Source organism: Ziziphus jujuba, chromosome 1, assembly GCF_031755915.1.
Source record: "Ziziphus jujuba cultivar Dongzao chromosome 1, ASM3175591v1".
Lineage (NCBI taxonomy): Eukaryota > Viridiplantae > Streptophyta > Magnoliopsida > Rosales > Rhamnaceae > Ziziphus > Ziziphus jujuba.
In genome coordinates this window covers 33,483,311-33,509,111 of record NC_083379.1, presented here as the reverse complement: position 1 = coordinate 33,509,111, position 25,801 = coordinate 33,483,311, and the positions used below count along the sequence as shown (strand labels likewise).

Genomic DNA, 25,801 nt, shown 5'->3' with positions numbered 1-25,801 from the left:
TCATTGTATTTTTACATCATTATTCAATTATAAAATATTTATTTTTTAATTTTTTTAATAAACTTTAACCATGAAAATTAACTAAAAAATAACAAATAAGTTTATTTTAATAAATATAGAACATTTAAAAGGAATTAATAATAATTTTTAAAAAATATAGAATTTTTAAAAAATATATTTAATTTAAAATTTAATAAATTTAAAATGATTTATAAATTTTAAAAAATTTATTTAATTATTTTAGAATTTATAGATTTTATAAATAATTTAAAATAATTCAATAAAATCATTCAATGCTAAATTTCGTATTGATAATTTTTTTAATTTTATTTTAATTTTTTTTTTAAATATATAAAATTATTAATTTTTTAAAATTAATAATTTTTTAAAAACTTTTAAATGTTAAAAAAAATTCTAATTAAATATATTTAAATTTTAACGAATTTTTATAAAATTCATTATAATTTAAATTAAATACTATTAAAGTTTTATAAATATTTTTAAATATAAATCAAATATTTTTAAATTTTTAAACTATTTAAAAATTTTTTAAATTATAAATTCAACACAGCTCACTAAATGTTATTATGATGAAACGTAGGATCTAATAATAAACTAGAAGTCTTTTTTCTTGTTTAACATATATACAGAACGCTTTAAGCAAAAAAAAAAAAAAACATATATATAGAACGCTTTTATCTTTTATATTCAAATATCAATCTGGCTATTGAACCGAAGCTTGAAGTAAAATAACACAACGGTCTGAAAATATATAGTACCTGCGCGCTACTGAATTAGGGCTTAAACGTTCTTCAGGGTTTACCTAAAACCCTCTTTCCACAGTTTCTTTCTCTCTCGCCATTTTCGGGCAGAAATGGTGACGCCGAAGCAGCTCCTCTCCACCATAGAATCGGCTCTGCTCGGCCCTTCGCCTCCCACTCCGGCTCAAAGAGTCGAGCTTTTGCACGCCATTCGCGGCTCTTGCCCCGCTTTCCACTCCCTACTCTCCTACCCGGTACTCTCTCTCTCCCTTATTTTCTATTCCTTTCGGTTTGGTCGAGAAATAACGCAGGAAAAAAGATTTGAAAGGAGTAGATGAATGTCTACAATCTCGTCGGCCCGTTTGTTAATTTTTTTTTTTTTTTGGGTGATTTTTTGTTTTGGGGGGTTTTGTAGCCTCCGAAACCGTCTGATCGAGCGCAAGTGCAGTCAAAAGAAGTTAGGCTTCCGGATTCACCTCCAATTTCGCTTGACGATCAGGATGTGCAGATTGTAAGTTTTGTTCACTGTTTTTACTCTGTTTGGTTGCTCTGAAAATTGAGCGATAGGAAAATGTAGGAAAGTGTTGGTTCCTGAACATTCTGCTTTCCTCTTTAACTAATATTTTTCTGGGTGCTTAACTCACGGAGAAGTAATTATGTTAAAACTTTTGAACTCTCTGATGCATGCTGTTCTTGAACATTCTGCTTTCCTCTTAACTAATATTTTCTTCTTGCTTAACTCATGAACTAAGTAATTATCTTGAAAATCTTGGACTTTCTGAAGCATGCCCGGCAACCAATCATATTATGTTTTAGCACTAACTCCATGTCACTTGCAAGTAATTTTGCAGTCACTTTTATATTTCAGCGTTATGATACCACGCCATTCACAAGTAATTTTTACCATGGTTTATTTCTATAGTTTTTATTACATATTTGTTGAATATATGGTTCTAGTTCTAACTCATTTTAGTTTATTGGTTTTGCTTATATATGGTAACATTGTTTTTTCATGAATCATCTTATTCGTGCTAAGCTTCATATGCATATCTCCACTCATTTAGCCACAACTTTTAATATATTTATGCATATGTTTTGATCTACATGATATTGCAATATATGTATGCATGCAATGTTAGTTAACTGATGAAAGTTCACTCTTACTTTTGAAGGATGTTTTAACTTTTAACCTGTTTTTTTAAACTGCTAATTGCAATTTCATTTGGTTCCACATTAGAACTGTTATAATATTTCATGTGCTTTGGATTGTAAAATTATAATTGTTGTTGTAATATAGCTGACAAAGATTTTGTACATTATAACCTTTTCATTAAATTTTGGTTTTATCCTGGATTCTAGGCTTTGAAGTTGAGTAACGAGCTTCATCTCAATGAAATTAATTGTGTCCGTTTGCTTGTATCTGCTAATCAAGAGGTAGATTTTTGCTGTCTTTCTTTCTCGTAAATAATACTGACCTATAATTACAAGCTAACAGTGAGACCTCATTTTCTCTTTTGGATTTATTTTTAATTCCTAGTGGGGTTTAATGGGACGGGAGCCACTAGAAATTTTTCGCCTTTCGGCAGGGCTTTGGTATACAGAGAGAAGGGATCTAATAACAGCCCTCTACACACTTTTAAGGGTATCTTCCTTTTCTTTCTGTTTTACCCATCATAAACCTTTTAGTCGTGATTTTGATCCTTTATTATTCTAAAGGGATTTTCTGCTGTTTTCATCTTCTTTCCAGGCTGTTGTGCTTGATCAGGGACTGGAAGCTGATCTTGTATCTGACATTCAGAAATATCTGGAAGATCTTCTCAGTGCTGGGATGAGACAGCGGTTAATTTCTCTTATAAAGGTTCGGATATTTACAAGGATTTCTGTCACATTGTGCCTGGTTTCCTACTCAAACATGAAGGCATTCTCATATTAAGCTTGTCTCTGCTAGTCTTATTTTATTATTTTACTTTTTCATTGCTTTATAAGTTTCGTCAGTTCAAAGAATTTTTGCTATGTTCATTGAAACATAAGATCATTAACATGTGTGCTAGGTGTAGACTACTTCTTGTTAGTGGTTTTGAATAGAGCTTGTTTTCTATATCTTGCCATGGATTTTATTCTTTCTTCGCACATGATTTAGCTATGGACTTCTATGAGTTGAAAGTTCGAAAAATGCATGAATGAGATCTGCTAATGTATTACCGGATAATCATATGTTTGAACGTGTAAGTTCAGATTGACCTCCATCGTGTATATCAATTTTTGATTCCAAAAGGCTAGTATCTAGGTATTATATTATAAATGACTCTATTAGGAATTCTCAATGCCTTTGGACTGCAACCTGGCTGGTTAGTCATATTTTTTCTAAAATCAACCCAACTTTTGAGTGGAAATTTACTGCACTTGGGAATTTATACTGTGTTCATAAAAACTGCCCATTCTAGCTTCAACTTGAGGCTTTTAAAATGATTATTAAGTACCTGTATTCGTATACCTAGGAGCCCAAGTCAAACCAAGTTTTAATTGGCTTATATTTAGCAGGAACAGCTATAATGTTACAATTTCATATTTGTTTATGGTATTTAGGTTTTTGTTCAGCGAAGTTGAATGGGAGTTTGAGTTGCCTATCAACTTAGATGTATACTAGATCATCGTTTTGTCTCTGATTTGGACAAAAAATGTATTATTGTTGGCCTCAGTTATTGTCTATGAACTGCAAAGCTCCAAATTTCTTCACGACACCTCTTAAGTGTTGCTGGAATGATCTTTCAAACCAATTTATCTGTTATTTAGAGCATGATTATAACTTTTATAGTTCTATGAATTCAACTACATATTGCTTGGTAATTTAACCTTTAAATGGAACCATGCTCTATTGAAATTGAAAATAAGAAAGTACTTTCTAAATTTGGCCTTAAATGTGTTTTAGCTAGGCCTTTTCCATATTATTATGTTTAGACAAATATTATGTGTAGACAAACTGTTGGTTTTACTGCAGGAACTCAATCGAGAAGAACCAGCTGGTTTGGGTGGCCCTAACTGTGAGCGCTATGTTCTTGATTCTAGAGGTGCTCTTGTTGAGAGGCAGGCTGTGGTTTGTAGGGAAAGGCTTATACTTGGACACTGCCTTGTCCTCACTATTTTGATTGTGCGAACAGGTAAACTATGCATTTTGTGGTTACTGTGCATGTTTAGTGTCTACAATATGCTAATATTAGTTTGTCCTTGAAAAATATGGCTTCATGATAGCAAGTTATGGGCAATCTGTGGTTTCTTGTACATCTGTAGCATGTGTGTTATATTATTGAGGCGTTCATTTTTATTTGAATTCTAGTTTTTTAAAATGATCCTCAGTTTCATTTACCATGAGATTCCAGTCAAAAATTGAGTGAGATTGAAAATTTATTTAGAAGCTTTGAAGTATCACAGTTCTTGTCTTCATGGAGCTATATTGCTAGGAAGTGATTTGTGTGTCCAATATTAGTCAGAATTCTATAATCTAATCATGTTTTGCAGATCCAAAGGATATAAAAGATATATTTTCTGTTGTAAAAGATAGTGCTGGTGAAGTTACTCAGACCAATGCCACCTTGAAACAGCAGGCATGTCCTTATTTCCTTAACTATTGTTTTGTTTATGAGTTGTCCCTGAAGACTGTAAGTCACTGTGTGTGTGTAAGTCGTAAACAAATTTATTGCATGTGCATTTATATTTATTTTGATAAATCTTTTTAGAGGATAGTGCCTCTAAACTTTGTTGCTGTCTTGTCACATTCTATCATATTTTATGTCTGCAGATTATATTTAGTCTTCTCTTTTCTCTTGTGATCGCTTTCGTTTCGGATGCTTTGAGTGCAGTGCCTGATAAAGCTTCTATCCTGTCCCGTGATGCTTCTTTCAGGCGTGAATTTCATGACCTTGTAAGACAAAGAATATTATAGTCCTTTAGCTCATTGTTTATGTACATCAATTTAAGGATTTCAAAATTTATGATGATCTTGCATGTTTTAGGTAATGGCAGCTGGAAATGACCCAAACTTTGAGGGTTATATTGGCTGCATAAGGCTTGCTTGGGCAGTACACTTGATGTTAATACAGGATGCTGTTACTTCAAGGGATACAGTTTCAAGTGCTTCGTCAACTGATTTGGCTTACCTGCACTCGTGCCTGGAAGTCATTTTCTCTGACAATGTTTTCCAGTTTATACTAGATAAAGTTCTTCGAACTGCAGCTTACCAGGTTTTTTGTTGTTATCTCAAGTTCTCTTCTTTTGATTTATTTTTGCAAATTTGATGTTTTTCATATGGTATCATGTTTAGAAGCAAGGCATGCATGATATGATTATTGAAGTTAAAATACCTTAAACTGTAGCTTTCTTGGGTTGAATAACAACTTTTCGAAGTTTCTTACTTTTTAAAGAAATTTTAAAAGGTTATGAGAGCAACTGAATCAGGTTTTATATTGCAATAGTTGCATTGTGGGACACTGTTTATAGTAAGTTTGATTTAAATTTTAAAAACTGTTTTCTTTTTAATAAAATTTTTAAATGCAACTAATGTTTTAAACATGTCTTTTGTTGTTGGTCTAAAAAATAAATTTTGAGTATGAAGACAACATTTTAAAACCTTGCCACTTAAACAAAGATATGCATACTTTTCTTTTTAATTTTTTGAATAAGATGTTACTGTACCATACAAGTTTTCACTTTTGCTAAGTTTGAAAGACAATTTTTGATTTTAATGTACCATTTTCAGATTAAAAAAATTATAATAATGATTCATTCTTATTTTTTGGTCTTGGTGAAAACTGGTTTTTGGGTTGTGAAATCTATTGTTATTGAACTAAATATTTCAAACATTGTTTGTTTGAAATTTGTATTTTTCTTGTTTCCTTTAATGGAGCTTATAGCTACTAGTATCTAGATTATTGTGTTAATAATAATAATAGTAATAATATACTATGCATGTTTATTAAGTAGAAAAGCCTTTTTTGATTTCATTTTCTTGTATCTATGTTCTATAACTGTTTTGCTTTCTTCCAATTTCCACATAGGATGATTACTTGATGTTGTTTTTGGGTTAAAAGAATTTGCTATTTTTAGCTGTTTGCATGAGAAATGTGAATTTTATTGGAACATTAAAAGAGTTTTCTGTTTTCAAGCCTGCTATTGCATGACATGGTGGCTGTATTAACTGATGTCTATACTAGAAAGGCATCCTAAATCATATTTTGCTTCTTTGAATGTTGGTTTACATCTACTTTCTTAGTTGCTTGTGATCCTTTTAAGTCATCTTTCATGGTTTATTTGTTATTTCTGCAGAATGATGATGAGGATATGATATACATGTATAATGCTTATCTGCACAAGTTAATCGCCTGCTTCTTGTCTCATCCGCTAGCCAGAGACAAGGTGAGTATATTTCATTTAATCTTCTAAACAGAATGGCCTTTCAATTGACTTTGGTTGCTCATATGTGGTATGCATAGAAAATATCCAATATAGTGATATATCTTTCCTTTTAAACCTCTCTCATCGTCCTCAAGTTAATATTAACTGTATGTTTTCCAACATTTTTTAATTGAACAGGTTTGTGGAGATCCATGGAGATCCATACTGATTATCAAACCACCATTAAACTGATTCACTTTTTGTTTATATTGTCATCATTAGTGTATATTAATGCCTACACTCTTTAAACTTCCTTGCAGGTCAAAGAATCAAAGGAAAGGGCAATGAGCACTCTTAATCCTTACCGTTCAGCTGGATCACATGATTTTGGGCATGAAACCAATTTAAATTCTCAACAAGTATCAGAAACTGGTCCTTTACCGTTTGTTTCTCTATTGGAATTTGTTAGTGAAGTTTATCAGGTCAGTTGGTCCCAGAAATTTTGAGATTTGAAATTGCTTTTTTCGTTTAGTCTGCATATAGACATGTTAAAATAGAATTAAGACATGCATGAACACTGAAGATCCAAAGGTGTTACATGTTCCGATTGAAGCTCCATTAGGACTAAAATTTTTATCCTGAGGTGAATCTGATGCCCAAATTGTGCTGATTATGCCAGTTTTAATCATGACATTGCTTCTGGTTGGCCCCTCCATATGTACATACATATTCTTTTTCCATGCTGGGCACCTCCTATTTACTAAGTGGTATAATTGAATATGTGTTTGGTTGGCTATGCAAACCTTTACCTATGCATGTCTAATGTGCATTTTGCTTATGCTGTGCTACATAATCTATTAGTAAGCATATCAACATTTAATTGCGGTACTCGAAAATTTCTTGTTTGATAGGCATTTCCTAATGTCTTCTTACACTGTTGTTAGTATAATGACTTCAATTCACTCCCATGTCTTTTGAATCAGAGGGAGCCAGAGCTTTTGTCCGGCAACGATGTCTTGTGGACATTTGTGAATTTTGCTGGAGAGGATCATACAAATTTTCAAACACTTGTGGCCTTCTTGAATATGCTGAGTACCTTGGTATGAATTGCATTTCTACTCTGTTCAGAATTTAGAATCTGAAGCATGCTTCAACTCACTCATGCAACTTCCTAACGTTAATTTCTATGTTTTCATGTTCCTTTCAGGCCTCTAGCCAAGAAGGTGCTTCAAAGGTTTTTGAGTTACTTCAGGGGAAAGCATTCCGCTCTGTTGGGTGGAGCACTATGTTTGATTGCTTATCAATTTATGATGAGAAATTTAAACAGTCACTTCAAACCGCCGGGGCTATGTTACCAGAGTTCCCAGAGGGGGATGCAAAAGCACTTGTTGCTTATTTGAACGTTCTTCAAAAGGTTTTTGTTCATTCGAAGTCTTTGCAATTTTGTCTCTCATTTTTCTATATGGGATTATGTTGTGCCCTTTCTACATTCCCCACTCCCCCTGGCCTACTTTGTTTGATTTTGTTGTCTTTTGTTAAGTTGGTTACTCTAATTGTTATGTGCATTGGCAATACATGACCGATTTATTACAAGCATATGATGGAGTAATTTGTTGCTATGTTGATTTCGGTACATGCTGCAGGTTGTACAAAATGGAAATCCCATTGAAAGAAAAAATTGGTTCCCTGATATTGAGCCTTTATTCAAGCTCCTTGGTTATGAGAATGTGCCTCCTTATCTGAAGGTAAAGACTACATTCATACTGCTTGCCAAAGTTTGTCGTAGTATAAGATTTGTATTGTGGATGGAAACATTAAATGAATCTCCATTGGATTTGATGACGTGTGTTCCATGCTGTTCCAGGGTGCTCTGAGAAATGCAATAGCAACATTTATTCATGTTTCTCCAGCTCTAAAAGATACTATTTGGAGCTATCTTGAGCAGTATGATTTGCCTGTGGTTGTTGGGTCACAGGTTGGGAAGAGTGCACCTACCATGGCCGCACAGGTTGGTGGTCTTTGTGTCTTAACTGAATATGTTTCTCTGGGTGATTCTGCTTAGCATGCATCTTTTTATAATTAAATCTTGGCTCTCTTTTTAACTGGTTTTTTCTCATTTAGAATTAAAATTAATGGAGGTGTGTTTATATGAAAAGTAAGTTGAGGGTTTTTGTATGGCTCATGTCTCATTGTTTTATCATTGTTGGTTATTGTGTTGGCCCCTTGGTTTAGGCATTGACAGAACTTTAATCATTTATTCATTTACCATACACATGGTTCTGGGAAGCATTTATACACATCAAGTTCCATGGTGAACAGGTTTTGCATGAAAATGGTTATTTATTTATTTTTTAAACTGAAAAAAGATCCTAGTTAAAGGTGATTGACAACATAGAATTTTTGGGGGTTTGCAAAGATTTTTACGTGTAGTACTGACCTGTTGGTCTTAAAGGATGGGTAAGAAACTTGAATGCTTTGTCAGAAATGTTCACCTTTGGAGCATGCAATTAGTGTTAACAGACTTATTATAGAGCTTATTGTGAAATCACAACTAATCCCAAAAGCTATAGCTTGTAGGAGATGGGCCTAGCAATGCATATCAAGCGTATTTTCCAATACATATTATATATAGCTTGATCATATAGCCAGGTAAAAGCTCAAGTGATTGTGTTCTGTGTTTCAAATAGTTTGTCAAAACAAAATTGATTGTTATGTGTGTTCCTTTTCCTTAAATGCTGCAGTTTTGTCTCATCTCTTGACTTATGACCATGATTGGTTGTTGGACAAGAAATGACTTGTAGTGATTTCTATGCTTAGTCGATTTTATCAGCATATAAAACTGACCTTATAAGCATGTAAATCGGGAAATAGAGAAGTTTTATTTTTGGAGGATTTGTACTTGTGAAGGTGACAAATATTATTCTTAGGGGAATGTGTGCTTGTATTGGTATATTTTATGTATGTTTACACCGTATGAAGATCATGTTTTCGACAGGTCTATGATATGCAATATGAGTTGAATGAAGTAGAGGCAAGGAGAGAGCAATATCCTTCAACTGTATCTTTCCTTAACCTGTTAAATGCTCTGATTGCTGAAGAAAGAGATTTCAGCGATCGAGGGCTTAGGTACTGTTCCATCATTTTCCAACAATTTTTGAAATACTAACTTCTTGTTTAGTGGTCTAATTCTACTGTGGTTGTGCTTCCTCTTTTTCCAGATTTATTGGCATTTTTAGGTTCATATATGATCATGTTTTTGGGCCATTCCCTCAAAGAGCTTATGCAGATCCTTGTGAGAAATGGCAATTGGTTGTTGCTTGCCTTAAGCACTTTCACATGTGAGTCAATATATAACTGAAACCCGAATCTTTTGCTTGTGGTTTTTGGCTTTTATGTGGCTAATGAGTGAAATTCTCAGCCCAGCCCATGCCAAAAAGGAAAAAATGTTGCTCAATGTTGGCCTTATATTTTAGGCGTTTTAACTTCTGCTTAGTTCAATTGTTCATTTCCGTAGAGTTTAATTGATTGACATAACATAAGACATTAGTGACGTAATTGATCATGCAGGATATTGAGCATGTATGACATTGGTGATGAGGACATTGACAGTGTCATTGACCGCACACAACTGTCAGCAGGGTCACATTCATCTCCTCTACAGATGCAGCTCCCTGTACTTGAGTTGCTGAAAGTAGGTGCTCATTGTTGTTATTTCCATGTTCATTGGTGCTGCTAAGTAAATGTCAAATCCCATATAATATGTAAAAGTTATCAAAGTACAATTCTTCTACAAAATCTTTTGAGATGTTATTTTAGTGATGTTGTCAATTTATTTGTCTGTGGCTGATTCTGCTTCATTTATCATATTGTTTTGCCTCAAACTGTGCATATGATATAAAAGCAATTCAAGCAACATCATTCTCCCATTCTTCTTAGTCATTTAGTACTAGGCCCTAGACAATCAGTTAATGACTTGTCCCTTTGGTGGTGTTAACCATAAATTCGTCTGTTAGTATGTATGTAGCCTCATATAACTTGTATCTATTTTTGCACTAACTTTGTGTAGATGCATGGTTTATATTTTTTGTGTGTTTATATGAATACAAATATTTATTTGTGGAAATAGTTAATTCAATTGTTTATTATTTCCATGCTACTGGTAGAATCTTTTACAAAAAGGAAATTGATTGGTGACTTGGTAGATGCATAAAGCTCTATACAGGGCTGTTACATTATTTGATTAATTACAAAAGTCTTGAGTAAAGAAAAACCATCCTTATGTAGGATAATGAAACATAACCAAACAAATGATGGAAAATGACATATTTGGTAGTCAGTAGACAAATGTAAAGAAAGATGTAATCAGCATCATTTGGAAGTCCTATATTGTGTGGAAACAAATTCATCTAAGTTTCTTCTAGACTAGGTTGAGCTTCAATACTACAATATACATGAGGACATAATTGTACATTTTCATATTTGGCAATTGGGTAAGAATATCAAGAAATATTTTGTAGGAGCCAGTCTCTTTGTAGAAGTTCTGCTTTACTCTTCCATTGTTGGATATAAAAATGTTTATGCTGCATATTTAAGTTAGTGTATACTATGATTGTTTATTTTAGGGCCTTTGTTCTATATAAAATTGTGCTGTTGTGTTTCAGTCATAAGACCATAATTTTGTATTAGTCCTTTATTCTTACATATGTACTATTGAGTAGATATATTTTCTTGTACAATGAATTGTTGCAGGATTTCATGAGCGGCAAAACTGTTTTCCGGAATATCATGGGTATTCTTTCGCCCGGCGTCAATACCATCATCACTGAAAGGACAAATCAAATATATGGACAACTATTAGAGAAGGCTGTTCAGCTTTCTTTGGAAATTATTATCCTTGTCCTGGAGAAGGATTTAATGCTTTCTGATTTTTGGCGTCCTGAATACCAGGTAACTTTTTTCAGATGGCCATATAGATGGCTTTGGCTTCTTCTTAGTGTCATGTACTTATTATAAACTTGTTGAATTGACTTGACAGTCTTGTAAAATATAGTTTTTTTCTTTTTTCTCAAATCTTCTTGAACTATTATTATTCCCTAGTATCTGAATTTTGGCTTTACACGTGCAATACAATAAATGAAGAGAAATGTGGGTTGGTAGGATTTGAACAAAATACCAATTGGGCTATTAGATTTGATTCCGCATTAAATTATCAAAAGGCTTAAGGATAGATGATAACTTAACAAAATCATAGAATACTTACGTGAGTCATAACTTAATTTTTTTTGTTTTTCCTCAATAGAAGTTGATTGGGAAATCATAGTTGTAGCTGGCGTGAAAGTTATTTATTTCTTTTTGGGATTCAAGTTTATGGCTGACATTTTTGTGAAGTGCTTATCAATTGCTTCTTTACTCTCTGCAGCCTCTGGATGTTATACTCTCACAAGATCATAACCAAATTGTTGTTCTCTTAGAGTATGTCAGATATGATTTTCAACCACAGATTCAACAATGCTCTATCAAGATCATGAGCATATTAAGGCACCTCCTTGTTTCTCATTCTTAGTCATTTATTATCTCATGGGCTTTTGATACTGTTTAGAGCTTTAGGCTTTGAAATATCTACCCACTCTGTAGTGAGTTATAGATTTCATGATTATGCATGCTCAGTACAAAGTATTTGCAAAATGCCCCAATGATAAGATTTTAAATTTGGTTGACAGTTCTCGCATAGTTGGGCTTGTACAGATACTGCTAAAATCCAATGCTGCCAGCTGTTTGATTGAGGATTATGCAGCATGCCTTGAGTTACGTTCCGAAGAGTCTCAGTTTGTAGAGAACAGTACTGATGATCCAGGTGTACTTATATTGCAGGTTAGTCCTCATTAGTACCATTTTCTTCTTCCAAATTTAATATTTGCTAAAATGTTTGTGTTCTTACTCCGTAAATTGCAGCTTCTAATAGACAATATTGGTCGTTCAGCTCCCAACATTACACATTTGCTACTCAACTTTGATCTTGATAATGCCATTGAACGGACGGTGTTGCAGCCAAAATTTCACTACAGGTCCAGTTTACAAGTTGCTTTATGTTCAGGAAGATAACTTACCATTTTTTCCACTGAATTATGTGTCTATTATGCCTTTCAGTTGCTTAAAGGTTATTCTTGAAATCTTGGAGAATCTTTACAAGCCTGATGTGAATGCATTGCTTCATGAATTTGGCTTTCAGGTTATATGATAGCTTCTTGTGTCTAATATAATTTAGTTCTAGTAGACGAGGGTTCTCTTCCTTATTGTTAATCCTTTAATAGAATTTTGGACCATTTTCTTTGTAGCTTCTCTACGAGTTGTGCTTGGATCCACTAACATCTGGTCCCACCATGGATCTCTTGAGCAATAAAAAGTACCAGTTTTTTGTGAAGGTAAGGAGGGATGCTTTTGAAGCATTTGAAGTTGAAAAACCACAATTTAAGGCGTTGTTTGATAACATGGTTGGTTACTAGTTTTGTCTTGTTTTGCTTTTTCTTTTTTTTTTTTTTTTTTTTTTTTTTTTTTTTTTTGGTTTTTTGTTTTGTTCTCTGTTTTACTGTTAAATTAGTAGTAGTTGGAGTTTGTAAGAGATCTCACACGACTATAAACTTGAAGGGAAAAAAAAAAAAAAAAAAAAAAATCCAACCCAATTTGAAATAGTGTTCAATTTGGTATTTGTGATTTTTCTCACTTAACTTTGTAGTTAATTGAGATGCCTAACAGACTCTAGCTACCACTAAGACTAATTTAATATGTGAGGTAAGCAAATTATACATAATTAGGTTAAAAAAAAAAAAAAAAAAAAAAAAAAAAAGAAGAAGCCAACCATGTTATCAAACGACATATTAACTATTTGTTTATTTTTCAGTCTTTTAATTCTTGATTAGTCTTCGCACATGCATCTCAAAAGTATTTACCTTCATCATGTCAGCACCTGGATATTATTGGAGTTGCTCCACTTCCTAAACGGAATAGCAGTCAGGCGCTACGTATCAGTTCCCTTCATCAGGTTTTTGCCCACTCTGATTTTCCTGTCATTACCTGTTACATCTGTCAGTGAGCTCTAGAGTTCTGTAGTCTTAAAACCTGTTTAATCTGTCTTCGGGATTCAAATGTAGTTTAAGATAACTATTTATCTTGGTGGGTTAAATATATGCATTGCAGTTCCTATGTTAGTCATCTTAGTGCATCTTGTGCTGTGTTCAGATTGATTTACATCGTTAAGCTTGTTTGACTGAGTTTGTCACAATAGAAAATATGTTTTTATTATTATTATTATTACTTTTTAGTTCTTATGCTCAAGTCTTTCTCTTTTGAAACTATTTGGCTTGCATTTTGTTGAAGTTCTTGACTGCGATGTGTTGAGCTTTTTTTTTCCCTTTATACTTTTATGACAGTCTGTTACTGAACATCTATTAGAGCTTGTTTATCTAAGGGTTTTTTTATGATTGAAAATATGTTTTCCTTTACTTTAGTTCTTTTGCTTAAATCTCTCTCTTCTGAACTTATGCTGCTGGCATCTGGTTTAAGTTGTTGGGTGGAATGTACTGTTGTGTGTGGTTTAAGTTGATGATGTTTATTTAACATCATTACTGGTTAGATTTCATTTCATTTAATTTTTCTATTGCTAAACATCTCAGAGAGCATGGCTATTGAAACTTTTGGCAATTGAGTTGCATGCTGGTGATATGAGTGTCTCCTCACACCGGGAGGCATGTCAGAGTATTCTTGTTCAACTTTTTGGGCAGGAAATTATTGAAATGGGAGCGGATCACATCATACCCCGTTCTCTTTCTCTACAAAATGGTAGTGTGGAACATGGTGGAACAAGAACTATCAGTAAGAGCAAGGTATTTCTAAAGGAATAACTATTTAAGTTTTCTTCATCTCCTACTGTTGATTGCCAATGTAAGCTATAGTTGTCAAATTTCTATTTTATGATGTTTAAGATAAGTATGTACTTCTTGTTTTTGAGAAGCTTTAAGCTAGTAATGTGTCTGGTGTTATCACATATTTTTAAATAGATATTGCTGTCGTATTATCAACTCCTTCAGCTATGTGAAAACATTTATTTTGAGGGGTTGGGGTGAAATTTGTCAGCAAAAGCATTTCTACTCCTTTTGCTGTCTGTCATTTCTTCATATGTAGACATGTAGTTTTGTTAGTAATATTTCTTTCCTCTTGATACTATATTTAATTGTTGCCTGGTGAAACTTATTTTCTTAAATCTTTTTTGGGTCCAATAATTGGTGTTATTTCCTGGGCCTGATTTAGGTATTGGAGTTGCTTGAAGTAGTCCAATTCAGGTCGCCAGATGCCACATTGAAGCTTTCTCAAATTGTTTCTACTCTTAAATATGGCTTAGTGGTAACATCCTAATTCTCAAAGTCTTTCGAGTTCTTAATAAAATAGTCAGCCTTATTCCTTATTTTGCTGTCCCTGTGTTTCATTTGGTTGAGTTTTTGTATATAGGCAGAAGAAATACTTGGGAATGCTGCAACTTCTAGGAAAGGTGGTGTCTACTATTTTTCAGAGCGTGGTGATCGTTTAATTGATCTTGCATCATTCCGTGACAAACTTTGGCAGGTTGGTATCATTAAATTAGTGCCATAATATGGTGTTTTACATTCTTTTAGTATTTAATTTGTAATTTAATTTGTAATTATTTTCTTTCTATCATTGTTGGTTTTGTTTTATTTTGTTGTTACAGAAGTTCAGTTCTGTCTATCCCCAGTTGAATAACTTTGGCAGTGAAGTTGAGTTAAATGATGTAAAAGAGACAATTCAACAGTTGTTGAGATGGGGATGGAAGTACAATAAGAACCTTGAGGAACAAGCCGCCCAGCTTCATATGTTGACTGGCTGGTCACAGATTGTTGAGGTCCATTGTTGCCTTGCAGTTATTGTTGTAAACATTGGTGGCAAGCTTTCAAATTGTGTATAAAGGATTATTTACTGCATATGCTTTATTGTCATTATACTATCTAAATTTTCTGTTTTTTTCTTTTCCACCTGTATTTATCTTACAGATCTCTGCTTCTAGGAGAACATCATTACTTGAGAATCGATCTGAAGTTCTATATCAGTATGTCCATTGTCATTTTTGTTTATCCTCTATGCTCTTTCTTTAGCTGATTATTTTGTGATTAACAGGGTTCTAGATGCCTCTCTGACTGCTTCCGCTTCCCCAGACTGTTCTTTGAAAATGGCATTTATATTGTGCCAGGTATGGTATATCTTCTAAATGTTTGTGCTAGTTAGAATGTCTTCAATTTTATGCGGTTGACTTCCTCTGGTTCCAAAATTCATTAGGTTGCACTGACATCCATGGCCAAATTGCGAGATGAAAGATTTTTAGGCCCCAGTGGGTCAAATTCTGATTATGCGACATCTCTTGATGTTATCATGGTGAAACAATTACCAAATGGTGCTTGTCACTCAATATTGTTTAAGCTTATATTGGCAATTCTTAGACATGAATCATCAGAAGCCTTAAGGAGACGGTATGATTCTGGTCATAAAAATGGTGTTTTCTGCCACATTCAATGTTAAAACATTCTCTGTGAGCATGATCTTACCCTCATTTTTCATTCTCTTTTCAGCCAATATGCACTGCTGCTTAGCTATTTTCAGTATTGCCAGCATATGCTTGATCCAAATGTCCCAACAACAGTTCTACAATTCTTGCTGCTTGATGAGCAAGATGGTGAAGACCTTGATCTTCAGAAGGTGTCTAATTTAATAATCTCAATACATATTTAATGAACTGCAAATATTATACTTACTTTTAAGGAATATTATTGATTGATGGTGATCCTATTATTTATTTTTATCCAGATCAACAAAGAGCAAGCAGAACTTGCACGTGCCAATTTTCTTATTTTAAGGAAAGAGGCTCAATCAATTTTGGATTTGGTAGGTTTAATGTTCCTGGTCTTATGTTTTGGTGTCCGATGTGTATATCTTGATATACTTGAAGAAACTCATAATTTCTTGTCTTTAGAATCAAAGGCTTAATGGGATCTGATCTTTAATTATGTATAAATGGTTATTGTTCTGGATCCATGTGTTCAACTGTCAGGGGTGGATATGTCTCTGGCTTATGTAAGGTAGGGGTTCTTAGAAGATGGAATGCTATTAATGATTCATATCTACAGATGAACTGCCTTTATAACAATGTATATGCTTTGATGAGATTAAGCAACCAATAGTTTCTTCACATGCATTAAGTAGATTTCTTTCCAAGATCACTTTTTCTGCTAACTTTGGAACTGTTATAATTTAATAACTATTTCACCTTTTCTTTCACATAGTATCTTCATACTGAATCTGCAGGTGATAAAGGATGCTACGCAAGGCAGTGAACCTGGGAAGACAATATCGCTCTATCTTTTGGACGCATTGATTTGTGTAGATCATGAAAGATATTTCTTAAACCAACTCCAAAGCAGAGGTTTCATAAGATCTTGCTTAGCAAACATAAGCAGTGTTTCCTATCAGGTGGTTTGGTATCTGAGTTCCTTATGTGATTTTAATCGCAAGAAGTTGGTTGTATATTAATGTTAACACTTTTCTTTTAGAGATGAAACTTGGTTGACCCAGCCAAGCCCAACTATGTCATATGAGTGATTTAGAGGGTGGGGTCATACTTAATACTTTAATGCTGTCTTGAATCTGGTTAACTTGGATTAAAGCTAATCTGAGACAATCCCATCCTGGCTTGTACATTTAACACTGTTAATGTTGCACAGTTTATGTTGGTTGACCTATCATAATCCTAAGCAAAAAAATATATATATGATTCTTGTTCTATTTTTAGCAATATAATCAAATGTAGTAAATTCTAAAGTAACAAAAATAGAAGTCTCATTGAAAATCAATTTATTAGCTGAAAAGTTTATCAGTTTCAAGTTTTAGAACAGTTGTTGACCCAAGCCTACCCATTTTGGATAGACAAGCTTGTTTAAGTTGCATCTTACCTTTTCTTTGATACATAGCAGCATCTGTAATGTACTAAAATGTTGTACTAGGATGGAGGGCATTCTCTAGAATCATTGCAGCGAGCATGTACGCTTGAGGCTGAAGTTGCTTTACTATTACGAATTAGCCACAAATATGGGAAAAGTGGGGCCCAGGTTCTTTTTTCTATGGGTGCTTTGGAGCATATTGGTTCTTGCAAGGCATTCAATTTTCTGGTAATCACTACTTAATCGCTAATTCATAATCCTTTCATCACATGATTTTTATCTACTTTAACTTCTAGCAATCTACCAGGGAGGTTTGAGGCGGCTGGACACAAAACTTCGAAGAGATGTAGCTATGGATATTGACCAACAACGAATGGTCATAAATCCTATGTTAAGATTAGTATTTTCACTAACATCATTGGTTGATAAATCTGAAATTTTTGAGGTCAGTCTTCTATATTTTTTAGAGTTACCATTTTCCAAAAGCTAGATTGTTAGGAAGATACCATTTTATCTATATTTTTCTAGTACTTGATGTCTGATGGATACTTTTCTTGGAGTGTTGCTCTAGAATCACAAATGCCTGTAATTAAAAGTTTAAAAATTTATATAGCTTTTTGACTAAATGAATTTTGCACAAACATCCCAAGGGTTGGGTAACGAGTAGGCAAGAATAATTACTTTTTTAGTTGCAAAGCCATCCTAAATTATATGATTTACCACAGAAACAGGAACAGTATTTAAATTTACTTTAGAAAGCCACTTTAGAATTTATGGCTTTGCATCTCTTTTGGAAATTTTGTCATGTACTTTGAATATTTATTTTAATTAGTCTACTTGGGGCTTGAGTCATTCCTTTTTCTTGCTTGATTGTTTTGTTTGTTTACTTTTCCATTTTGTTTCCGTGAGGAGAGGTTATGTGTTAACAGTATGGATTCTAATAGGTGAAGAATAAAATTGTTCGTGAAGTTATAGATTTTGTCAAAGGGCATCAGTCACTATTTGATAAAGTTCTTCGGGAAGACATTTATGAAGCTGATGAACTGAAGATGGAACAGATCAATCTTGTTGTTGGTATACTTAGCAAGGTAAATAGTTATTTTCGGTGTCATTTTGGACAAGAAAGTGAAAAGTGTTCGTTAAGCTGCTCTAGTTCTACGAGCTTAATCAAGTGACAACAATTTCATTCAATTCTAATAGTTGGATATATCTGTCGTATTATTTGGCTGATGCAATGGCATCTGAACAGTTGGTGACTTAGTTGGCAAATGTGTGACTTTCACTTCTTTTCTTTCAGGGGAATCCTGAGGGTTCCAAAATGTTGCATGGTCTTTTATTTAAATTTGTATTATTGACTTTCTAATTCTTTGCCAGCTAGAGTTTAGTTATTTATAGTTTTTATTGCTCCCAAACCAAAAGCCTAGCTAATTTGCTTGTTTATTTAATGGCCATCTTAATTTTTAAGATTTTTGATTTTTAAGCTTTTTTGGATCATCTATTCATTACTGTTGGATTTATTTATTATTATATTATTTTTTCCTTGGGTTAGGTTTGGCCTTATGAAGAGAATGATGATTGTGGTTTTGTCCAAGGGCTATTTGGTATCATGCATGTTCTATTCTCTTGCGATTCAGAGACCCCTATTTATCGATCTGCTCAAACTCTTGAGGTTTGGCAGTCTATCTCAACCTTTATTTAGGGCTTATATAATATACACTTCTCTTTGTCTAATACATTTCTCCTTTTCTTTCCTTTTTCTTTCTTTCTTTCTTTCTCCATCCCCTTGTTTTGTGGTGAATGACCAGAGTAAGAGGAAGTCAGAACTAAATTCATTTCTCATATGCTTCAGTCTGAGCTCTTATTTATATTTTCTTGTGACAAAAAAATCACTGAGATTGCAGGTACTTGTAGCTATGGTTGCGCTAATGTGCTTTTATTGTTTTTTTTCTTTGCACCCATAATTAAAAAAATAATAACTTCTTTACTGCAGATTACAGAGAGTCTCTTTGATCACCATGTTTCTGTTGGATTTCAACACCCCACACTGAATTTACTTGGTTCTCTTCTTAATTCAGTGACAGCTGCTCTTGAAAGAGCTGCAGAGGAAAAATCCCAATTACTAAATAGGGTAAAACTGGACTGTGGACTGGTTCATTTTTTCTGCCTGCATTTCTTATGTCGCTTTGTAAACATCAGATACAAGCAATACAATGTTTATTTATGGTCTCTTAATGTTCACAGATTCGAGACATAAATGAACTATCTAGACAGGAGGTGGATGAAATTATCAGTATGTGTGCAAGGCGAGATTCTGTTTCCTCATCTGATAATATTCAAAAACGGTAATTTTTATGTTCTTATTCCTTCTCTTTTCATATTTATTAGGTTAGTTTTAGAAAATTTTAATTATAATTTTATTATTAATTTTTTTTTGGCTACTTGTACTGAAATACTGAAGGTAAGCTACCATGTCATAGTTTTCTGTCAAAAGCATATGTTAAATTTGCCATTGGTCAATGAAACATGTACCGATTAAGTTTGCAATTTTTATTTCCAACTTTCCAGGAGATATGTAGCAATGGTGGAAATGTGCCAGGTTGTTGGCCATAGAGATCAGTTAATCACCTTATTACTTCCTCTTGTGGAACAAGTGCTAAATGTCATCCTCATCCATTTTCAGGATAGGTATGAACATTCTTTTCCTCTTGAGTGATTTTCTGTTTTGGTGGTGGGCAAAAGGAGGTGTCAAGGTTTTTCACAACATTGACATAGCTCCACTAGTAGGCTTTAAGCCTGAACTTCAATGAAACAAAGCCTTCAGTCTCCATGGGCCATTTGCATATGCATTTATTTACCCTATGTAATATTTCTCTTTTATGATGTTGTGTTACTTTGCAGCTCTGTTCTATCCGATGCTAGTGGGGCGATGAAAACAATTACATATGGTGGCATGTCTGATTCTGGACAGGATATTTCTTTGCTGTGTGGAAAGTTAATTACAACTTTAGAAAGACTAGAGTTACTTAATGAGGTGTGCTCCTTATCTTTTATCTTGAGTTACTAAGTGAGGTGTGATTGAATAAATTAGGAACAACCATTCCTAATCATTTTTCCACTCATGGGAGGTAGGCTAGGACTTTAATCAACCTGATATCCCAGTAGCAGAAGCGGAATTTTATAATTTGTGGGTTTGCAGCCTTGTTTTTCTTCCGGAAGAAATCTTAAAATCAAGAACATGGTATAAATACAATGAATAAGTTGTAATTAGGGGTTCCCATTACATAAGCTGTGTTAGTCGCTTCCATCCCAGTTAAGAAAATCCCAATACCGATCTACATATTCTGCAAATGTGTTTTCTCCTAATCCTAATCATTTTATGCTCTTATATATAAAAGATGGTTGTGAATTTTATGAAGGACCTCCACTGTGCTGATTCTTATTATGTTTGACCTTGGTTTTTATTTCTTTTAAATTCAATCCATTTATGTTTAATCAGTTTAACCGTCCCGTGTGTTTGTAAAAAACTATTTGTAATGCCTGTTTCATGTAGTTATGATTGTTAGGATTCCTTATTAGCGCCACTTTAATGTCTGATTGGCCACTTTTATTTTGGGATAGAGGGAATGCGTGTTAACTATTGTTGTAATGGTTGCCGCTTGGCTTCTCAGGATAAAGTAGGCCACAATCTTAAGGTGTTCCGGAGATTGGTGACTTCACTGAAGGAGATTACAGTACAAAAGTTAGCTTTATGAGAAATGTTCCAAGAGGGCGTTTGATCTTTTATTCATTTTTAATTTGACGGGTGTAATCAACAAATTGTATCATGATCTTCTTGTTCTTGTATAGCATGCTTCAAATTGATGCGGGATCTTTTGTTGTACCTTAGTACCATAGGAAGAGAGGATTTTAAGGTTGATTTTGTTATGATCTTACACCTTGTAAAATGGCACCCATTGTAGTGAAATATAGTTTGCCAAGTGTATCTTCTTTAATATGTATAAAATAGAGCGGTTAACGTATGCTATCTACCAAAACATATTTTTCATACTAACTAAATTATACAGTTACTGATTACTTTGTTATTTTGAATAAAACCAAAAAAATAAATAAATAAATAAGTAAAAAATCAAGGATAATACTTGTCTTCATATTGGAAAATTTTAATACATTATCTGTGGTGACTTTACACTAGCGTGGAGACAAGTATTATCCTGTTCAATTGTTTGGGCGCATAAAATTAATAAACGTATTCATATTACTATTAGCAAATAGTATTGGAACATTTAGAATAACAACCATAAAGTAGAAATGAAGTAATAAACTTGTTTGGAGTTTTAATGCCTAAACAGAAGCATGAACAACAAATATGGGGGTTAGACTTAGAAGAACTTCTGAGTGGTTAATTTAATGTGTCCCTGAGATGAAGAAATATATCAAATTTGAAGACAAGGCAGAGGCTGAATCATTCCAAGGCTATAGCCGTATGCATTAGTGCAGTATGAAGTGAGTTTATGTCCAATTTTGTCAGAAGTAAGGTATATTGATTTCATTAAAATTCCAGTGCAGGCAACTGATCTACTGCAATTCAGATTGATAGCCACATCAGTGCTTGAAGTCCCATAAATATTTTCGAACAACACATCACTTATTTGAACTCCAGTTTTCTGTTGCCAAAAGTAGATAAAAGAATCTGATCAACTACAATGCTCACATAAGGTCGGCTAGTGGTTTTACCATTAGTCTTCATTGTTCTTTATCAATATTTGAATCTTTTTAAATGTTAAAATTAAGATGCATTAGCGGCTTTTATGGTCCATATAAATTTTAATACATAGACTACTAAATTCTTTTTCATATCTTTTTATATATCATTATGTGAGCTTTGACTCTATATATAATACTTTGGGCTTTTCTACATTTTTTTATTTTTCCCGTTTTTTGGTAATATTTAGCTAAGTAATAATGAACTTAAAAACAAAGTTAGTTTAATTTACCTGTTCCTTGCAGGCACCCCTGATGTTGCAGTAGTTTTGATCAATTATTATTGGGTTTTTCACAGAATCAAAATATAGATTCTCAAATGTCACCCCTCGAACATGACCCTTCCCAACCTTCAACATATAGGGCAGGCTTTTGTCACAATCTTCAACATGTAAGTTTTAATAGATGTACAGCAAATCTTTAGACTCGTTTTGGTCATGTGCTAATAATTTAAAAAAAAAAAAAAAAAAAAAAAAAAAAAGAAGAATGAAAAACTGTTTTTCGTTTTGTAAAAACATATTCGTTTAAAGAACTAAGTCTTTGTTTCTAAAAGTAGAAAACAACTTTTTAAGTACATGACTAAACAAGCTCTTTAATATACCTGCCATGTCTTGATCCGAGCTCCATTGGTAGTTCCCTTCAGGTAAACCCTGCTCACATAAATGTTCTCTACCTGCACAATATTTCCGCTCCTCCCTAGGCTTCCTATGCTGTTTCCAAACAGAGCAGAAATTAGAGAAAATAGATTCTAAGCCCTCAGAGAAAATGTTTTTTTTTTTTTTTTTCCGCTTTATATAAATATATCTATTTCTTTGGAAATTATGAAAACAAGTTGATGCAATACCTTATCCCATGACCAGGTCCACATCCAACATTGAAGATGTATATATTAGAAGTATGGTCTCCAATGGAAATACAATCGTCCCCTGTTCAAATAATAACACCGAATAAAGTCATTATTTACTCGAATGTTGTATAAATGACCAAGACAATGGTGGTGGAATTAGGACAAAAATAGAAGCCCAATTTTCCTACCAGTGCTTACTATAATGTCGTTGATAACCACATTGTAGGAGGCTTGGATATGAATTCCATCAGTGTTGGGGCTAGTTTCAGGAGCTTGGATAATCAAATGATTAATTTCCATCCCATCACACCGCATTATTAATACATGGGTTTGAGCGCTGTTTACAAAATGAATGTCACTCAAGCTGCTTCTCTTGCATGACAGAAACTTCACTGCCTGCCTTTTTATATTCAGTCATTAAACTTATATATGCACCAATCAATTTCTTATTCTTTATTTATTTATTTTTATTTTTTTTGCTTTGGTTAGGTTGTCAAGAAAATTTCTTGGAAAAAAAATTAAAAAAACATAGATTATGGATCAAAATCAGGACTGACTATCGAAAGCATACATTTTTCAGCTGTATATGGTACTTACTGTTGGGGCCAATGAAGTGCATTCCTTCTGTTTAAGTGATGAATATCCCAGAAAATATATCAGAGAGAGACTTATAGTGAAAAAAAAAAAAAAGGGTATAAATTTTTTGAATTGGTTAGTGATATTGTCAATCAAATTTTGATGTACCATGTGAGGATGATATCTGCATGACTGATCCCACCAACCTTTTCCCTGTCCGTTGATCCATCCAGAGCCACCAACATTGAGCCCACTCACACCATGAAAAGCCAACCATTGACTCTGGTCCAGACCTTTCCACGTTTGAGGTGAGTCTGGGGCCAAAATCATCCCTAATATCTATGGTGGGGAATAAAATCAAAATTAGGAGTGAAAATGTATAATTTTTGTGCTCTAGTAACAGTAAAAATACTAAAACATTTGACCATACCAGAAAGTTGATGTTCTTAGCCTTGCATGGACCTCTAAAAACAACTGGACTTACTAAAAAAGTCAGTCTTGGAATAATTAAAGTAGGATTTTCAGTTTCTGAGCTACATGCTTCATTCCATGCCATCAAGAATGCCTGTAACATATATAGATGGGACAAGAAAAAAAAAAAAAAAGAAAATTATTTGGAAAAAATGGAAATACAAACTATATTAAAAGTTTACAGGAAAGCTAAACAAAGAAAGTACTTGAGAATCATCTGTGGTTCCATCACCGGCAGCTCCATAATCCAAGACGTTAAAACAGATAGCATCTGGATTTGCATTATTAATGGAGCAAGCAAAAATGGCAGAAACTAACCCAATAATGAGTGAAAAAGGAAAGCGACACTGAAAGCAAATAATCAAAGAATGAAAGAAATATATATAACAAGAATGTTGTTCTTAATCAACAAAAACGTGATGGTAGGGGGAGAACAGAAAAAAACTAAAGATTCTTACCATGGTAATCGTTAAATTAGATAGTACTTCTCAGGCACTGAGCTGTGTAATTACCCAGAAACAGAAACTGAAAATCAAAGATAATTGGTTATCGTCAGAGAAACACTGGAAATTATTAGTTTCATGGAAAAATTTTGGCTTTATCCCAACAAAGAAAAAGAAAGAGTTCATTGTAGCAAAGCTTTTCCCGAGAAATATATTTCAACTTTATTGTTTTTCTTTTTCGGTTGGGATTCACGTGAGTTTAAGGTCGGAAACAAAGCCCAATAATGATGATAATAATAATAATAATAATAATAATAATAATAAATAAATAAATAATGAATAAAAATAAAGGGAGATTATGTATAGATTATTATTATTATTATTATTATTATTATTATTTTTTTGGATGAGAAGGAGATTATATATAGCTAGTTTCATACCATATTGAGATCATATGTCATAGTAATGTTATAAGGCAAGCGGCATAAGTTAATGTCAAACTATTTTCTATCTAATATGCATGCTAATATTTATAAGCAAAAACTGAAAATCCAAATGATAAGTTGCGTGACTAAACAATAAAAAAAAAAAAAAAAAAAAAAAAAAAAAAAAAAAAACGCAATTTAAGTAAGAACGAAATAAGCATGACACTTGCTTGTATTAATTACTGATTAGAAGCAGAAGCGTGTACAAACTATTAAATCAAAGCAGTTTTAGGGGCAAAAAAAATGTGGAACATTTTATTTTAAAAGAGATTAAAAGTTTAAGTTTGAATCTTTTCAATTTCCCGTCAAAGAAAATGAAAAACTTGGACCACTTCAATTTCCTTTACTGCTTCACAGATGATCGATTATAATATGCAAATCAACAAATAAAGTTTATGAATTAAAAATGAACATTAGAAAGAAAAATCCTTCGGTGAAGTAATAAAGGTTAAAAAGTACTTAATTTATGAAACCTCAGTTTGGTATATGTGAAACTCCTCATATACGAAACTCTATAAAGACAATGAAAATAGAAACGGAATGCTCACATAGATGAAGAAGTTGTAAATTAGCTGCACAAAATGGTTATTTTGATTTTTAGGGTTAATTTGATACACAAGATTGTATTATTCTGTATTCTATGAGACTATATTATATTAATCTGTAATGTATCCAACTTTATTGTATTACTATTTTATAGTGTTTGGTATAAGATCATACTGTACTATATTAATTTTTTATTTTTTAAATAGAATTAAATAAATTGATAATATTTTATTTCTATGGTCTTGTATCCATTATTTTTAATAAATAAAGTAATAAAAAAAAATAGTGATAAATAATATGTGTAAATGAAATATTTAATACATAAAATTACATTAATACTCATGTAACCTTTTTTTAAATAATTACATTATTTATAGTATATCAAATTGAGTTTCGATTATTGGTCATGATAATAATAATTACATTATTTAAAATTATGTAATATTCAAGTGGCTATATGTCACAGGGCTAAAATCCAATATCAAATTTTTCAACCACTGTGCGGCCTAAGGATCTCTTCCTTAGT

The 25,801-nt window shown here is 32.9% G+C and overlaps 2 protein-coding genes across 3 annotated transcripts; one reads left to right on the top strand and one right to left on the bottom strand.

Moving 5' to 3' along the window:
* The first annotated feature begins 712 nt into the window (after positions 1–712).
* On the top strand, positions 713–21,180 carry LOC107434816 (nuclear pore complex protein NUP205). Its single transcript, XM_048476127.2, has 45 exons — positions 713–1,015; positions 1,177–1,272; positions 2,121–2,195; positions 2,299–2,403; positions 2,509–2,619; positions 3,760–3,919; positions 4,278–4,363; positions 4,558–4,680; positions 4,772–4,999; positions 6,081–6,170; positions 6,470–6,631; positions 7,133–7,249; positions 7,357–7,563; positions 7,793–7,894; positions 8,014–8,157; positions 9,145–9,275; positions 9,368–9,487; positions 9,717–9,840; positions 10,899–11,096; positions 11,569–11,687; positions 11,870–12,020; positions 12,102–12,214; positions 12,297–12,378; positions 12,485–12,571; positions 13,111–13,188; positions 13,820–14,029; positions 14,454–14,546; positions 14,652–14,765; positions 14,890–15,060; positions 15,209–15,264; positions 15,333–15,405; positions 15,492–15,682; positions 15,782–15,908; positions 16,017–16,094; positions 16,515–16,679; positions 17,210–17,374; positions 17,454–17,591; positions 18,091–18,234; positions 18,696–18,815; positions 18,952–19,047; positions 19,137–19,274; positions 19,388–19,488; positions 19,712–19,831; positions 20,045–20,177; positions 20,815–21,180. The coding sequence occupies exons 1-45, from the start codon at positions 875–877 to the stop codon at positions 20,896–20,898; spliced, it is 5,667 nt and encodes a 1,888-aa protein (XP_048332084.1). The 5' UTR covers positions 713–874; the 3' UTR covers positions 20,899–21,180.
* Positions 21,181–21,303: 123 nt separating this feature from the next.
* On the bottom strand, positions 21,304–24,487 carry LOC112489319 (probable polygalacturonase At1g80170). 2 transcript variants are annotated; one of them, XM_048476137.2, is made up of 10 exons: positions 24,260–24,487; positions 24,008–24,148; positions 23,761–23,895; positions 23,499–23,669; positions 23,352–23,378; positions 22,943–23,150; positions 22,752–22,833; positions 22,509–22,617; positions 22,141–22,257; positions 21,304–21,810 (listed from the first exon to the last, which is right to left on the bottom strand). In XM_048476137.2, the coding sequence occupies exons 1-10, from the start codon at positions 24,260–24,262 to the stop codon at positions 21,580–21,582; spliced, it is 1,224 nt and encodes a 407-aa protein (XP_048332094.2). In that variant the 5' UTR covers positions 24,263–24,487; the 3' UTR covers positions 21,304–21,579. The 2 variants fall into 2 exon arrangements, with proteins under 2 accessions (XP_048332094.2, XP_048332104.2); XM_048476147.2 differs by having other exon boundaries at positions 21,305–21,810; positions 24,008–24,072; positions 24,260–24,486.
* Positions 24,488–25,801: the final 1,314 nt, after the last annotated feature.

What these genes read in the sequence shown, in the direction of transcription:
- LOC107434816 (XM_048476127.2), top strand. Translation starts at nt 875, where the DNA reads ATGGTGACGCCGAAGCAGCTCCTCTCCACCATAGAATCGGCTCTGCTC. An exon ending in ATGTGCCTCCTTATCTGAAG is followed by an intron (nt 7,895 to 8,013) that starts GTAAAGACTACA and finishes ATGCTGTTCCAG; the next exon opens with GGTGCTCTGAGAAATGCAAT. An exon ending in CGATCTGAAGTTCTATATCA is followed by an intron (nt 15,265 to 15,332) that starts GTATGTCCATTG and finishes TGTGATTAACAG; the next exon opens with GGTTCTAGATGCCTCTCTGA.
- LOC112489319 (XM_048476137.2), bottom strand. An exon ending in CGACATTATAGTAAGCACTG is followed by an intron (nt 22,834 to 22,942) that starts GTAGGAAAATTG and finishes TTATTTGAACAG; the next exon opens with GGGACGATTGTATTTCCATT. An exon ending in CTCGGATCAAGACATGGCAG is followed by an intron (nt 22,258 to 22,508) that starts GTATATTAAAGA and finishes TATATGTTGAAG; the next exon opens with GTTGGGAAGGGTCATGTTCG.